At 36.9% G+C, this 16,884-nt stretch overlaps 1 protein-coding gene across 2 annotated transcripts in view; it reads left to right on the top strand.

Annotated features, from left to right (window-relative positions):
- DLGAP5 (DLG associated protein 5) overlaps positions 1–16,715 on the top strand; it is a 42,890-nt gene extending 26,175 nt beyond the window's left edge. The window contains exons 13-19 of one of the 2 annotated variants that reach the window (XM_010588649.3): positions 2,289–2,381; positions 6,590–6,809; positions 9,224–9,416; positions 11,936–11,996; positions 12,591–12,837; positions 14,014–14,063; positions 16,255–16,715. In XM_010588649.3, the coding sequence (XP_010586951.2) occupies positions 2,289–2,381; positions 6,590–6,809; positions 9,224–9,416; positions 11,936–11,996; positions 12,591–12,837; positions 14,014–14,063; positions 16,255–16,395 (1,005 nt within the window). In that variant the 3' untranslated portion in view covers positions 16,396–16,715. Of the gene's footprint in view, positions 1–2,288; positions 2,382–6,589; positions 6,810–9,223; positions 9,417–11,935; positions 11,997–12,590; positions 12,838–14,013; positions 14,594–16,254 lie in introns of those variants that run through there. The other variant, XM_064292507.1, reaches the window with a different exon arrangement.
- Positions 16,716–16,884: the final 169 nt, after the last annotated feature.

Raw genomic sequence — 16,884 nt, 5'->3', positions numbered from 1 at the left:
ATCACACTATGACGAGTTTTTATATATTTACCAGTTTTCATGATAATGAGCTAATTCACTAGCATCCTTCAATGGTGATCAATTAAATCTGTGCTTTTTACTATCATTAATTTATAAATTTAAGGGTGTTTGATGTGTTTAAATTGTTTATAGTTACTATCTTCGTTGATGTTCATTTCCCAGCTTTGGCCAATGGAAACCTCTTTAAGTTGGCTCCTGAGGCCTTTTTTTTTTTTAAGAAATTTATTGAGGTATAATTTATATGTTTATATATTTTTTTATAATTTATGTTATAAAATTCACCCATTTTAAGTGTACAATTCAGTGTTTTTAGTAAACTTACAGAGTTGTGCAACTATCATCACAATCCAATTTTAGAACATTTTTATGACCCCACAAAGATCCCTTGTGTCTGTTTGTGAATCCCCATTCCCACCCCTAGCCCCAGATAACCACGAATCTACTTACTGCCTCTATAGATTTGCCTTTTCTGGACATATCATATAAATAGATTGTACAATATGTAGTCTTTTCCTCTGGCTTCCTTCACTTAGCATGATGTTTTTGAGGTTCATAGTGTAGCATGTATCCATATTTCTTCCCTTTTTATTGCTGCATAGAGTTCCATTCATCAGTTAATGCATATTCGGGTAGTTTCCACTCTTGTATCCTGACTCGACATTTACATTTTTTTAAGAGAAAGTTTTAAGAGTCTGTGTGTGTATAAAGGCATAGTGTTGTTGTGTGCCATTGAGTCGATTCTGACCAATAGCAACCCTGAAGGACAGAGTAGAACTGCCCCATAGGGTTTCCTAGGTTGAAATCTTTACGGGAGCGGGTAGCCAGGTCTTTTTTTCCACAGAGCCACTGGTGGATTCGAACCACTGATCTTTTGGTTAGCAGCCGAGTGCTTAACCATTCATTGCACCACCAGGCTCAGAAACATGCTTACCAAACTGTTGACAGTGGTTACATCACCTCTTTGGATGAGACTAAAAATGGTGGAAGAGAGATTGAGAGAAATTAGACATTCCTATCCTGAAATGTGTATAGTAAGAGTATTATCTGAATCTCTTTAAATAAGATTGTGTTTACATTGTGTGATTTGTGGGGAAAAACATTTAAGATATCTCTCATGCCATTTTAGGAATCAAAAATAATTTTGAGAGAGTTGTCCATATGTGACACCTTTATGTAAATTTTAGAGGTTTGTCACTTAATAGACAAAAGATAACCGGTAACTTTGGTGAAGGGTAAGACAGTACACAGCATTAGGAAAGCCAGCACAACCTGTACAAGGCAAGGCCATGGTAGTGCCACAGACAGATCCAGACTCCCTGAGGGACCGAATTGCTGGGCTGAGGGCTGTGGGAACCATAGTCTCAGGGAACATCTAGCTCTATTGGCATAACAGAGTTTGTAAAGAAAACGGTCTGCATTCTAGTTTGGTGAGTAGCGTCTGGGGTCTTAAAAGCCTGTGAATGGCCATCTAGGATACTCCACTGGTCTCAGCTCTTCGGGAGCAAGGAATAATGAAGAAAACTAAAGACACAAGGGAAAGATTAGTCCAAAGAATTAATGGATCACATCTATCATGGCCTGACTCCACCAGACTGAGTCCAGTACAACTAGATGGAACCCAGCTACCACCACTGACTGCTCTGACAGGGATCACAGTAGAGGGTCCCAGACAGAGCTGGAGAAAAATACAGAACAAAATTCTAATGCAAAAAGAAAGACCAGACTTGCTGGCCTGATGGAGACTGGAGAAATCCTGAGAATATGGCCCCCGGGCACCCTTTCAGCTCAGTAATGAGGCCGTTCCTGAGGTTTACCCTTCAGCCAAAGATTGAACAGGCCCATGGAACAAAAGAAGACTAAAGGGACACACCAGCCCTGGGGCAGGGACTGGAAGGCAGGAGGGACCAGGAAAGCTGGTAATGTTGAGAAGGGAGAGTGTTAACATGTCGTGGGGTTGTTAACCAATGTCATAGAACAATGTGTGTACTGTTTGATGAGAAACTAGTTTGTTCTGTAAAACTTCATCTAAAATTCAATTAAAAAAAGGAAAAAAAATTTTTGAGGTTTGTAAGACCAAAAATAACAATGAACAATTTTACCATACAAATTCTTGATTTGAATACTAAATTGAGAATGACTGAGTCTAATTTTATCTGTCACCAGTTCTGAGTCGCCGTCCTTAATTTTTTTGAGGCTTCAGTTCAATAATTTGTAACTTTAATATGGTTAGCATTAATCTGATAAGTTTTTGTGTTATTCATTAATAGATAGATGATGTAAACAAAAAATTCAACAATTTGAGCAAGCTTGAGGAATCTGGGTGGCAACACAATAATAGTACAAGCAAAAAAGTTGTTCGGGTAAGTCTGGGTTTTATATCCAAATTTCTGTTACGTAATCTACTTTAATTACTTTTTGTTATTAAATTAAAAAAACATTTAGCTTCATATTTTTCAGTTTCAATTTAAACTGTACTTTTACATTTCACTGAGATGGTAGTAACAGATAGTTTATATAGTGCACATTATTATTCCAAGTACTTTACGTGTACTATCTCATTGAATCCTTCCAACAATACTATTATCCCCATTTTACAGTTGAGGAATCTGAGGCCCAGAAAGATTAAATCACTTGCTCACAGTGGAGCTGGGATTCAGGCCAGGCTTTTTCTTTTCAGAATCCATTTTCTTTACCAATGTGCTATACTGCCTCTCTGTTTTATATACTGTATGGTATGATCCACCAGGTGCTCCTTGGAAACTTCGTGGAGCAGTTCTACCCGTCCTATAGGGTCACTATGAGTCGGAATTGACTTAACAATGGTTGTTTTTTTTTTTTTTTTTTTAATGGTATGCTGTATTTCAAAATGAAAGAATTTTTTAAATAGAAAAGGGGAACAAGGGCTCTTTAGAATATCTGTCTTCTTTCCTGTACTTTATCTCATAAAATTCCCTACTACTATTCCCCTATAAAATTTGCTTTGTTAACATGATAGATTCCATTTCTAATTTTTTTGCTGTTGTTTTTTTCTTCTAGTAATGTTTTCAACCCAGATTTTGGTTCAGGTGGACACTTCTCAAACTACCTTAGAGCATTGCCAGTTTTTCTATATGATTTTAGAAGTACGCTTGTTATAAAATCAGGTTTTCTAGATTGGTATTTTATTATGTTCTACAATCCAAATAAAACCCCCCCAAAATTATTTTACTAATGAAGAAGTCTCATGAAAGTTCCCTGAAGACAGCAACTAAATTGATTGAATGGATTTCACATCTATTAAACAGTAAAGGATGCTTGAACATTTTAAAGCTACTGGGGTATTTCTTTTTGAGTGCTTATCCTGGGAACATTAATATTGTTGTTGACTCAAATAATGGTGGTACCAGTACAGCATTATATCAGAGCCTTGTAATTCTGCCTCCTATCACCAGATGTCTCTCTCCTACGTTATTTTATAGGCTACTGGTAAGATTATCAAAAAAATAAAGCTATCTTTTTTCACCTATGTTTTGATATCACTGCCTCCTATCTCTCTTCATCGACCCCATTCTATTAATTTCCTTGTTTTCTCAATTCTACCCTTTTCATCAATTTTTTAAACATGCTTAATTCAGTGTCTTATCTTTGTTTCCAGTAAAGAAAACACACACATCTCCTTCCAATTATCTGTACCCTCTTGTTCCCAGCTCTTTATTCCTAGTCACAAACAAGCTCCCCGAAAAAGTTGTCTGTGCTCCATCTTTACTATTTTTAACTCTCCCATCTACCTCGCCAACTCATTGCATTTCAACTTTACCCCTCTTCATGCCTCTGGAACAATTATCATGAAGGTTTTTGATCCACTAGTTGCTTAAGTCAGATACTTATTTGTAAAATCTGACCCTTCTGCAGCATTTAGTAAGGGTCCACTCCCTCCTTGAAATTTATATTCTACTGATTTTCCTCCTACTTCTGCCCATTTTTCAGTCATGTTCGCAGGTTTCCGTTTTTCCATTTGTCCCTTAAATGTTTGTGACATTCATAATTCCTATCTAAACTCTTCTTCTCTCCTTCAGTATCCTTCCTGTGCAGCCTTACCCCTCTACCTGTGGTGGTGAATCCCAATTCTCTATTTCAAACCGCACTTGTTAATGAGCTCTAACTAAAACCAAACCAAACTCATTTGTAGAGTTGATTCTGATTCATAGTGACCCTATGGGACAGAATAGAACTGCCCCATAGTGGATGGATCTGAACTGCCGACCTTTTTTTTAGCGGCTGAGCTCTTAACCACTACGCCACCAGGGCTCTTTAATAAGCTCTAGTTCTATATATCTTAATTTGTCGTTGTTAGGTGCCGTCGAGTTGGTTCCAACTCTGGCAACCCTATGTACAACAGAACAAAACACTGCCTGATCCTGCACCATCCTCACAGCTATGCTTGAGCCCATTGTTGCAGCCACTGTGTCAGTCCATCTCTTTGAGGATCTTCCTCTTTTTTGCTGATCCTCTACCAAGCATGATGTCCTTCTTCAGGGACTGGTCCCTCCTGATAACATGCCCAAATTACGTGAGACAAAGTCTTGCCATCCTTGCTTCCAAGGAGCATTCTGGCTGTACTTCTTTCAAGACAGGATTGTTCATTCTTCTGGCAATCCATGGTATATTCAATATTCTTTGCCAACACCATAATTCAAAGACATCACTTCTTTTTCAGTCTTCCTTATTTGTTGTCTAGCTTTTGTATGCATATGAGGCAATTGAAAATACCTTGGCTTGGGTCAGGTGCACCTTAGTCCTCAAAGTGGTATCTTTGCTTTTGAATGCTTGAAAGAGGTCTTTTGCAGTAGATTTGCCCGATGCAACACATCATTTGATTTCTTGACTGCTGTTTCCATGGGTATTGATTGTGGGTGCAAGTAAAATGAAATTCTTGACAACGTTAATATTTTCTCTGTTTATCATGATGTTGCTTATTAGTCCAGTTGTGAGGATTTTTGTTTATGTTGAAGTGCAATCCGTACTGAAGGCTGTGGTCTTTGATTTTCTTTAGTAAGTGCTTCAAGTCCTCTTCACTTTCAGCAAGAAAGGTTGTGTCATCTGCATATCGCAGGTCGTTAATTAGTCTTCCTCCAATTCTGATGCCCTGTTCTTCTTCATGTAGTCCAGCTTCTCGGATTATTTGCTCAGCATACAGATTGAATGAGTATGGTGAAAGGATACAACCCTGACGCATACCTTTCTTGACTTTAAATTATGCAGTATCCCCTTGTTCTGTTTGAACAACTGCCTCTTGGTCTACGTACAGGTTCCTCATGAGCACAATTAAGTGTTCTGGAATTCCCATTCTTCGCAATGTTATCCATAATTTGTTATGATCCACAGTTGAATGCCTCTGATGGTCAATAAAACACAGGTAAACATCTTTCTGGTATTCTCTGCTTTCAGTCAACATCTACCTGACATCAGCAATGATATACCTCATTCCCAATTTTGTATATCTTAAAATCAGTATATCCTAAACTGAAATCATCTCTGCACCAACACTTCCTTTGTCAATGAATGGTATTACCATGCCACCAGGTGTCCAAGCTAGAAACCTTGGCTATCTTTTTGGTCCTTTCCTTTCTATTCTGCCACCTCTGCGCTGCACACATCCAATAGATCACCAAGTCCTATTAACTCCACTTCTTAAAACATCTCTTGAATTTGTTCACTTTTTTTTTCTATTTCTTCCTCCTTAGCCTATCACCTTTTCCCAGTATCATTGCAGTAGTCTCCTTCCTAACTGGTTTATAACCCTCCAGCCCATCCTCCAGTCTGTGGCCTGTGTACCTTTCCAAAACACAAATCTAATGTTAATGTTCTGCTTAAAAATTATCAATGATGCTCTCTTCCTTTGTCCTCTGTATAAATAAATGTAGCTCCTTAAAACAGTTATATTCAAGGGTTTTTATGATCCACCTGTTGCTTCTCTCTGCCAACTCCTCTATGATTTCTTTCACTTCTGAGTGTTCAAACTTGCTATTCTCTCTGCCTAGCCCAGCGACCTGCCCCTTTCCTCACCCCATCTTTTAATCTGGCTAGCTGTGATTTCGGAAACTCTGGTGGTGTAGTGGTTAAGACACATGGCTGCTAACCAAAAGGTTGGTGGTTCAAAACCACCAGGCATTCCTTGGGAACCCTATGGGGCAGGCAGTTCTACTCTGTCCTATCAGGTCACTATGAGTCAGAATTGACTCGACAGCAGCAGGTTTGGTTTTTTTAGTTTTTAGCTGTGATTTTAGCATAGATGGTACTTCCTATAAGCCTCTCTTGATGCCTCTGAGGATTGAGTTAGATGCCATCATTGTGTTCTCCCACAGCCCTCTGCATTTATCTCTGACATGACATTTATCCTACTTGCTGTCCTTATCTGGCTCCTCCCTAAGCTGTAAACTCCTCAAGGACAGGAACTTCGTCTTTTTACCTTTTTAGGAACTTAATAAATATTTGGTGCATGTGTGAAATATTTTATGTATGCCTTATTTGTTTTTCTTTCAAGGTAGTAGTGAGCAGCCTTAATAAATGTCATAATTTCTCTTTGCAGAAAAAAGTTGTGTCAAGTATAGCGAGTAAACCAAAACAGGATGATGGTGGAAGAATTGCAGCTAGAAATCGCCTAGCTGCCATAAAAAATGCAATGAGAGAGAGAATTAAGCAGGAAGAACATGGTGACACTGCAGTCTCTGTAATACCAAAGGAAGTTGATAAAATAGTGTTTGATGCCGGATTTTTCAGAATTGAAAGTCCAGTTAAATCATTCTCAGGTTAGTTTTCTTGAGGAGACTATTTAAAAGAAATATCTGGAGTGTCTGGGGGCATGTATAAGAGGTGAGAAATAGCTTTACATGAAAGGATATCAGCTTTCTGTGATTTCTGTAAAATGGACTCTGTGCCCACTCACAAATCACATTTTGATGGGTATGATCAGATTGCTTTAAGTGTGATGTATCTTCTAAAATTGCTTTTGTATTTTCTAAGTGATATTACATCTTTTATTACCACCTAACCCCACAATCCTGTGACGTAGGTCACAGAGCCCCAAAAGGTAAGGAAAATGGCAGCAATATGAGAAGTGAAGTAATTTTATACAGGTCACACAGTTAGAAGTTGGGTTAGGATTTAGAATGAAAAGGAAACGGGTATCAAACCATCACACTTTTCTAACCCTGCTTTAGAATGAAGCTTAATGGAAGTGGGGTTTGGTTTAATTTTCATTTGTATTAAAGTCTTTGCTCAAATCTTTTGGAAAGGTAGTGAATGTACTAATTTTCTCATTTTAAAATATTCCAGTGAAACCAATTTTTAAGACTTTGGGAAACAATTCTTATGATTTTGTACTTCATTCTGATTATATTTTTTAGTGACTCACAGACTACCTTTATATCTAGATTCAAATTATCTGCTTATAAACCATAGAACAGGAAGCCATAGTTGAAGTAGTCTGTGCCTTAAATCTTGGTAGAATTTCTATTAGTGCTTCAAGCACTAAATGTTTATTTTCAAGGATAATGGGGCCAAGACCTCTTCAAGTACCAATCAGCTGAAGGGCTGTTTTCGCCTTCATTATTTGTGTCCATTAGAGATTTTTCTGAAAATAAACTGAGCACCTATCTAATAATTTACATTTAAATATAAATTTATCACCTCAAGTATATTCTGACTTTTCTGTCAGTTTAGGTATTGCACCTGGTATGATTTTGGTTTGTTTCTTTTAGCAGCTGGGCCCTTTGGATACCCAGGAACTACTAATAATATGGCCCTTGCCACGTACTTCCCAGGGATCCTAGTGGTTTCCACAACTGTGACCTCATCATTGTCTCTACTTTCATGTACCCAACTCAGCACTATGGATGGGAAGATTGCCGTTTATGGCAAAACTTAATCTTTTAATATTGAGTATTAGTTATGGAGCACATACTTTATTTGAGGCTTGTTACAAAATGATAGTTGTCTAGGAAGCTCCCTCATTCCGTTTCCCACTCCCTAGAGGCAACCACTTTCAGGTCTTAATGTTGTTTACTGACATATCTCTAAATAGGTGCAGCATTTTTCTTGAATTATTCCTTTGTTTACTCTCCTTGATTTTCTCCAATCTTTCTTTCAGAAACATATTTTTCTCCTGGTAAACTGACTATTTTTAGCATTTTTTTCTGTATTTGTTGTTATCTTCTACTTTCTAGGAGATTTTCACACCTTTTCTGTTGGCTATCATGTTTTTAATTTCTCAGAGCTTTTTCTCATTCTCTGAATGTTCCATTTTACAGCAATCAGTACTTGTTTCATAAGTACACTCACTGTCTTATCTTCCTGAGCATATTAATGATAGTTTTTGTTTTCTTCCCCTTGTATAGTCAATATTTTGTTCTAAGATGCTTTCATTCAATTGTTTTTGGTGTCTGTCTCTCATATTAGAGGCTTTCCTTGGTGATTCTTTTTTTTTTTTTATGACCCTTCACTGCCTGCTTATGGTTAAGAGTGAATCACTAAAAAGCTGACTGGAAGCTCTGTGCACATGAGTAGGGTCTTTGCTGTAGGCTGGGCCGTTATAATGGGAACCTACATATCACTGTATTTAAGTATTTTTCATGGACTAATCAGATTCCCCAGAGAAGATTCTTCCAATCTGCTGCCTGAAGGGTATAATTCTGGCTGCCAGCCTTTCAGGAGGCATGCAGGGAAAGAAAGCTAAGTGTTTCAACAATTTGTAAATGTTTACTTAATCCTCTTATTTTCCATATAATACTCCTTCTATCAACTGTAGCTGGTATCACCAGAGACCCTGTATTGTACCTTTTTTAGGAAATAAAAATCTAATTATTGGTAGTGGTGGACAGGTGTTGACAGTTGCCCTGCTATGTGGAATGAGGAAGGGACTCAGGGGCTCTAATTTCTAATGGCTCTTTAAACTGACTTTGAAACAATCCTACTGTTTTTAGCCCCACTTTTAGAGACACCTGGGGCTCCCAATTCCTTTTGGAGTTCTCTGATATAATTGGATTTATCCTCATCTTTCTTTGCTAGTGGCTTAGGATTCATTCCCTTGGATCTGCTAAGTATTATACCACTCACTCATCTACATTACAGCTTCCAAATTTTTCTTTGTATTGTTTCTCTAGCTCAAATAAAAATTGAATGAAAGAACCATTTTGATGTTGAGGTGATTTCTCTCATCTTCTAGGACTTTCTATCTCTTCTGAGCATCTTTCTCAAAGACTTAGAACACCTAAGTCTGTCAGCAAAGCTGTGTCTCAGAGCACTGCTGAGATGAACCATCTAAGACAAACTATGACACCAGAGAATCCTGATCTTCAGAGCACCAAAAGTGAACACATTGTTGATAAGACTTTGCTTTCAAATATTCCTGAAAACAGGTATTTATTTAACATGTTAAGAGTTTAACTGTATGCTGACCTTAAATACCATTTCAGATTGTTAAGCTGGTAAAAAGTGCCAGGTATATATATGTATTCGTAATTTTTTTTATATAGTAAAATATATATAACAAAACATTTGCCATTTCAACCATTTTTACATGTACAGTTCATTGACATTAATGACATTTGTCATGTTGTATAACCATCACCACTATCCATTTCCAAATTATTTTTATTACCTTTAACAGAAATTCATGTGCCTTAAGCAATTAACTCCCCATTTCCTCCTCCCACCTGCCCCTGGCATCCACTAATAAACTTTGGTTTCTATGTATTTGCCCATTGTAGATATTTTATGTAAGTGGGATCATACGATACAGGCATATATTTTTAATTAAATTTCACAATGACTGTAATGTATAGGCAACACTTCCATTTTATAAATAAGGAAACTGAGAATATTTCAGGTTGGTAAATGGTTATATTTAGATGGGCAAAGTAAATTCTGCAGAACTAAGAGGAAAAGAAGCAATATGGTGTTCTTTGGTGTTAACTAGACAGTAGCTTTGGTGCTTGACAGATCTGAGCTAAAAACCAGCCCTATGACTTACTAGCTATGAATCTTTGGGGCAAGTTAATTCTCTTAGCTCTGTCTTAGTTACCTGGTGCAGCTATACAGGAATATCACAAGTGGGTGGCTTTAACAAAAAGAAATATATTTTCTCACAGTTTAGGAAGCTAGAAGTCCAGATTCAGGGTGTCAGCTCTAGGGGAAGGGTTTCTCTTTTAGCTTTGGGGGAAGGTCCTTGTTCTTGGCTCCTTGATGATGTTCATGTGGCGTGTTATCTATCTTCCCCATCTCTGCTTCCTCACTTGCTTTTTTAATCTCTTTTATACCTCAAAAGAGATTGACTCAAGACACACCCTGTACTAGTCCTGCCTCATTAATATAACAAAGATAACCCATTCCCAAATGGGATTATAGCCACAGGCATAGCGGTTAGGATTTATAACAATATTTTGAGGGGACACAATTCAATCCAGAACAAATTCTTTAGTTTCATCATCTATAAGACAGCAATGCTGATTCCTCCCTTACTGGGTCATTGAGAGGTAAACACTCTTGGACCAGCCTTTATAGATAGTACCTTGAGAATGGGGTCTTGACAGATGGCAGAGCACAGAGAAGGGAAACCTAATGTACACTGAATGACTCTCATGGGCTAGACATGGTTATGGGTCCTTAATGTGTCATTTCATTTAATCCATGCAATAACTCTGTGGGGTAGGTACTAGTTCCCCATTTTTCAAGTGAGAAAACTGAGGTTTAAATTTAGTCTTACCCCAAGCCAAAAAAAAAAAATCTGTTGCCATCAAGTCAGTTCCAGTTCGTGGTGACTCCATGTGTTACAGAGTAGAACTGAGCTCCATGGAGTTTTTTTGGCTGTGATTTTTACAGAAACAGAGCTGGTAATTGGTGAAACTGGATACTGCCTACATTCTTTCTACTACACAGTACTGCCTCCACACAAACACATCAAAATTATCTATATAGCCTCTGTTCATGGAAAATAATGTACTGAAAATATGATAAGAGGTATAAAGTAAGTGGGAAGCAAAAGTATAGTCTAGAGCCCAGAGAGGCCTGTTAGACCTATTATAAATCTAGAGATGGGACCGAATTGAATACTCAACCATAGTACAAATGAGGCTGTCAAAAAAAAGTAAAGAATACCCTATTTTTAATAATTACCAAGGTATATTTAGCCACAAGGGGCTAAAATTTTTTAGGTGTTCTAGAAACTCATGGATTATAAAAAACCAATTTATTGTCATAAAGTACAAGTTGCTTTACTTTGTTCTTTAGTTTATTATCATGTACTTGCAAGATCCATAATTGGATTTGAGTGATAATATTAAAAGTACTCTGTAAAGAAATTTTAACCAAATTCCCAAAAGTAATCATGAAAGAGAACCATCTTACAAATAAACAACTTTGTGCAATGAAGGCAAAGCTGAAAATAAGCTAGAAAAATAGACTTAAAAAAAAAAAAACAAACTTGGATGAGGTTGAGACAGATATTTCCAGTAAAATGCAAGTTCAGAACCTCAGGATTAGAATATATTGTGCTGGAACCAGCAAATGATTGTAACCAAGCTCCAGTTAAAAAGTAATTGAGTTGTCGCTTATACCTCCCACAGAAGACAACTTCATTCTGACCTTTCCCCTAGTGTGTGACTTTGAATTTGGCCAAGAGTCAAAGTATTGCTGGTGGATCTATATTAGTCTGGCTAATCAGCGTGGTAACAGGCTTATGAGCTTCCCGTAGAAGAATGTATTTAGTTTTTGAGGCCATAGTCCAAAACCATTCTTTTTGGATCAGGTCTTATCTTGAACCAGATTCTACCTTTGACCCATTCCCTAAACTAATTGCATAAAGGATTGACTCAAAACACAAGTGAAAGATAGGAGTATGTTCAATATGTGAGTATAATGCTATGTTTTTCTTGTTAAGGAACAGCATGGTAGAAGATGCCCAGTGTCCTGGATTACAGGATTTAACTGAAGTAAACCATGTAAGTCCTACTCCAGTGCAGTTGATAACCCTCTATGTTATCTATTTATATCATTATATATAGTAACTCCATAAACAACCCCCAGCATTTCCATCGGAGATCTAAATTAGTCATACAGGATGACAGTTCTTATTACGAAGGCCTTTGGCTTATTTAAAACCATAGCATCATCTTTTATTCTTTGCCTCTCATCAAGATGAATACGGATCCAGTGAACTAGAGCAGAGATAGACAAGCTATGGCCCCTATTTTTGTAAATAAAGTTTTATTGGAACACAGACATGCTTATTTGTTTACATATTGTCTCTGGCTGCTTTCAAGATACAGTGGCAGAGTTGAGTAGTGATGACAAAGATCCTATCGCTCAGAAAGCCTAAAATACTTATTATATATGACCTTTCTCAGAAAATGTTTGACAACCTCTGAACTGGAGTATAGATACTGACTGAGAAACTTTCTTTCAATCATACTATTTCTTTCACATTATTTGGACTAATTGTTCAGGAAACATGATAGGATTTACAGTATTCTTTAGCCTGCGTTCAGTTTGTTCCAATTTTGGTAATTAAATGTAATACTAATCTTTACTTCTAGGATGCAAATAAGATAAACTTTGAGATGGATTGTTTACCCAGTGAAAGAATGAATTTGCTCCTACTTGCTGGTGAAGTAGCAGATAATTCTAAAAAAATGGAAGGCATGTCGGATGTTGTGGAAGGAATGGAACTGAACTCTCCCATCATAGCACAAGATGTTTTGATGAGTAGCCTTGAAAAATATGTACCATCACAAAGTAACATTTCACAGGAGGAAGAAACTAAAATTTCTTTGTGTCAATCAGGTGAGGTCTTTGTAATATATTTAAATGCAGCTTTGTTTAATAAATGAATTTAAACTAAAGCATAAAAAAAAATAGATCATTCTAAATATTCAGAGTACCAGTTTTTAGGGATGAAGATTGAAGAATTTGGACACCCACGGTTAAATACCTTTAAGAATTAGTTTGTGTTTTAGCATTCCACACTCTGCCCTAATCACCTTGAGGGAGGAATCCACACAGATACTAATCCAAGTGGGATGTAAGGAGCAGTTTACATTTGTCGTTGTTAGTTGCCGTCAAGTCGTTTCCCGCTCATGGCTACCCCATGTGTGCAGCTGAAACATCGCCAAGCCTGTCTTCCGAGGCTTTTCTGGGTGGGTTCAAACCTCCAATCTTTTGGTTAGTAGTTGAGCACTTAACTGTTTTGCACCACCCAGGAACCCATTTTACATTAGGCATAAGTATTTGGGATCCCTCACTGTTTGCCAAGACTCAGAATTAGAAAAATTCCCCAGAAGTTATTTAGCTTTTTTCAATATACACCCCCAAAATGCCCTGTTTTTCTTCCTTAGTGCCTATTCCTACTGTCTGTGTTGTGATTGTTCTGCAGTAGGAAACAGCTCTTGTGTTTTTGTGGACAGTTTCACCTGCTATTTTATCTGGTATTCTGTGGTGCTGGTCTCTGGGGCCTAAGGCAAAAGAAAACAGTATAACCTTGGCCAGACATTTAATGCCTGTGCTTCAATGGTGTTTTTCATCTAACCTTTTTTAGGTACCTAATATAAGTATGAGATTGGTTTACAGAATACTCTTTATACTGAGATTAAAGATAAGAATTAGTAAAAAAAATTTAACTGCATTTAGAAAATATATTATAGCATAAAAAAGAAAAAAAAATTGCCATCAAGTCTATTCTGACTCATAGCGACCCTATACAACAGAGTAGAACTGCCCCATAGGGTGTTGAAGGCTGTAAATCTTAAAGGAAGCTGATTGTCACATCTTTCTCTTGAGGAGCAGCTGGTGGCTTTAAACCGCTGATCTTTCAGTTAGTAGCCGAGCACTTAACCACTGTGCCACCAGAGCTCCTTTATATGTGGAAGCTTTCCATTGTTTAAGGCTATATCCATTTCTAGGAACCTTTAATTGTAAAAATATTCTTTAAAAAGTTAAAAATTATTTTTTATTGTTTTTCAGGACTATTTGATAATAAAATTCTCACTACTGAATGCCGTCTTCTTGATTCAGTAAGTTTCCAAATAAGTTTCTTTATTCTAGATTTCTTTTATAAAATGGCTACTACTCGCTTTTACATTTATGTGCAAAGTTTAAAATTTATATCATGTCATTATTTTGCTTGCTTTGAAATCTATTCTTTTTCTCAAGAGGCAAACATTTCCCATGTTTATGTACTTTAAAATATCCTGGTTTAGTATTAAATCCTGAAGATTCATTTCCATGTATGATTTATATATCAAATTTTTTATGACAAGTTGCTTGACTAAAATATCTAATGTGTGGCTTGGATTATGCTGGGTGTTTGTAAGTGATGCAAGAAAAATATATGGCAAGGTTTTTGCTCTTCTAAACCTACAATTGGGGAGATAATGTCTATCCCACCTGCAGTCACCACTGGTTATTTTAGTTTAATTCTTTTAGATTATTTATGTCCTGCCCTTTTATTTGGAAGCTTTCCCCAGCCTTAACTCTTGGTAGCCTTTACCTCTAAATCTAGTTCAAACATTAGCCTTCTTGCCAAGGCTTCCTGGTTCTCACTTCTCCCATGTTAATGTATATATATATATACACATGTGTAGTGCAGGCAGTGCACACATGTAATCTCTTATTAAAGAGTGTAATATGAATACATTATAATTTCAGGAATCTATTTCCCTTTTTAACTATAAATTCTTTATTAAGCAGAGCTGCCTGATTCAAATGCATGGAAGCGGGCTGTATGCCTGGCCTAAGTGAAACAGTCCTCACTTGCCTAGTCAGTGTCTACAGCATTAGTGTTCAGCGTCACCCCAGAGGTTTCTGTTTCGGAGATTTGGAATAGGACCCTAGCATTGTTTTTTTCATCCAGAGATTCTAATATGCATCCACGATTGACAACTCTGGTCTAAAGCCTCACTTTACCATTTTCCAGGGGCCGCTGCTAAAGTGGCTCAGAAGATGGCTTTGGTTTGCTAACTTTTGACCCCAGAATATAAGATTTTCATTAAGGCAAGTGTAGGTTCAAATAGCAACAATTTTTGTCAACCTCAGAAGCCCTGGCAAATGTGTGGCTTCCTTAAGCTACTAATTCTCTCAGCACCCCTGTATATCTTGGCTTTCATTAATATGTTTCCGAGCTGGCCTCTTTGTAATCAGGCTCCTGGGCTGCCCTGTGTCTCAGGAGCAGAATGAAGTAGGTTACTGTGACCTGCCTACTGTTCTTTCTTTGGTCTTAGCCTGCCTTAATTATAACCTGAGACCTAGAGGGCCAGGGACTTCAGTTTAAGGCCAGTCTATGTTACCTGATTTAATCCTGGTCCCAGATCTGTACTCTTAATGATCGGTTCTGGTAATATATAACATTATAAGTAACTCTGGAAATTAATTCATTATAATATTCTGGTTTTGATATATTAATAATATAATTAAAAGCACTTCACAGTTATATATTATCTCATTGATGAATCTTTGTTGTTGTTATTGTTGGTCACTGTTGAGTCAGCTCTGACTCATGGCGACCCCATGTGTGCAGAGTACAAGTATTCCATAGGGTTTTCAAGGCTGTGACCCTGTGGAAGCAATCTCCAGGCTTGTCTTCTGAGGTACCTCTGGGTGGATTGCAGCCACCAGCCTTCCAGCTAATAGTCCAGTGCTTAACCATTTGGGCCACTCTGGGACCTCATAAATCTTAGTACCCATATAATTTTGTCTCCCTGTGATTTCCTCCCCACGTCTATAAATATTTAGATATTTTTGATATATACCTTTATATAGGTCCACTTGTCAATTTTAGGCCCAAATTATTACTTGCCCAGTAGCATCATTTGAACCTGAAGTAGGGCTTGAGGGGGGAAAAAGAAAAGGACCCCAGCAGGATCACACTCTAGTAAAATGACTATTAAGTGCTGTTATATGGATTACAGTTTGTGGAATCTGCATATGCTGCTTAAGTCCACTTACTTATTACTAATCATCTCTTTTTAAGCATGTGTTCCTAATATGCCTTTTCAATTAAAAAAAAAACTGTATATTTAAAATTAGATCTCTTGCAAAGTAGAATAATCATGTTTTTAATGGCTCCATTAATAATTTGTTGTATTTTATTATTATATAGAAAAAATTTTTATTTATGTTTTTAATGAATCCACTAGCAATTAGCAGTGCTAAAGACTTAATTGTTAAAACTCTTAGTGGTTACTTTAATGATTTCTCTTACTTTAGCCACGCTTAAATGGCAGTAATCCATTTGCTCAGATGGAGAGGAGACATCAAGATCATGCCAGACACATTTCCTTTGGTGGTAACCTGATTGCCTTTTCACCTCTAAGGCCCCTCAGTGGAGAACAACCAGAAGAATTTTGAATTTAAAAGTGAATGCAGATTTTTTCCTTCATATTATCAATGCTGTGATATAGTCTTAGAAATACTGAAAATTTGAGGACTATGGATTTGTGTTCACTTCTATTCCACCCATTTATATATTGTTATGTAACGTTTTAATATTCCTGTTCATCAAAGTGTTTTAGATATGATACCATTTCTCAAGGGAAGTTGGGATATTCTGTACATTACTAACCACACAGGATATATAAACTTGAAGCTAAGTGTACTTACTTAGAACTAATGTAGCATTCGTCAGTTTAATCAAAATGTAAAATTAAACTTTGGTAGAAATATTTGAATCCTTTTGTATTTTATTCTTAGTTTGAACACTTAAATCTGTTAATGGTGAACAACTTCGCACATTGCATTTTCCAGTGTATATTGAATTTCTTTAGTTGAGCTTTCCATATTCTGAAGTCAGTTTATATGCTGCCATTTCAAATGATTAGATTATTAGAGGTGGCTGCT

Source organism: Loxodonta africana, chromosome 10 (assembly GCF_030014295.1).
Source record: "Loxodonta africana isolate mLoxAfr1 chromosome 10, mLoxAfr1.hap2, whole genome shotgun sequence".
Taxonomy (NCBI): Eukaryota; Metazoa; Chordata; class Mammalia; order Proboscidea; family Elephantidae; genus Loxodonta; species Loxodonta africana.
The sequence above is the reverse complement of the archived record's forward strand: the minus strand, read 5'-3'. Positions and strand labels throughout refer to the sequence as shown.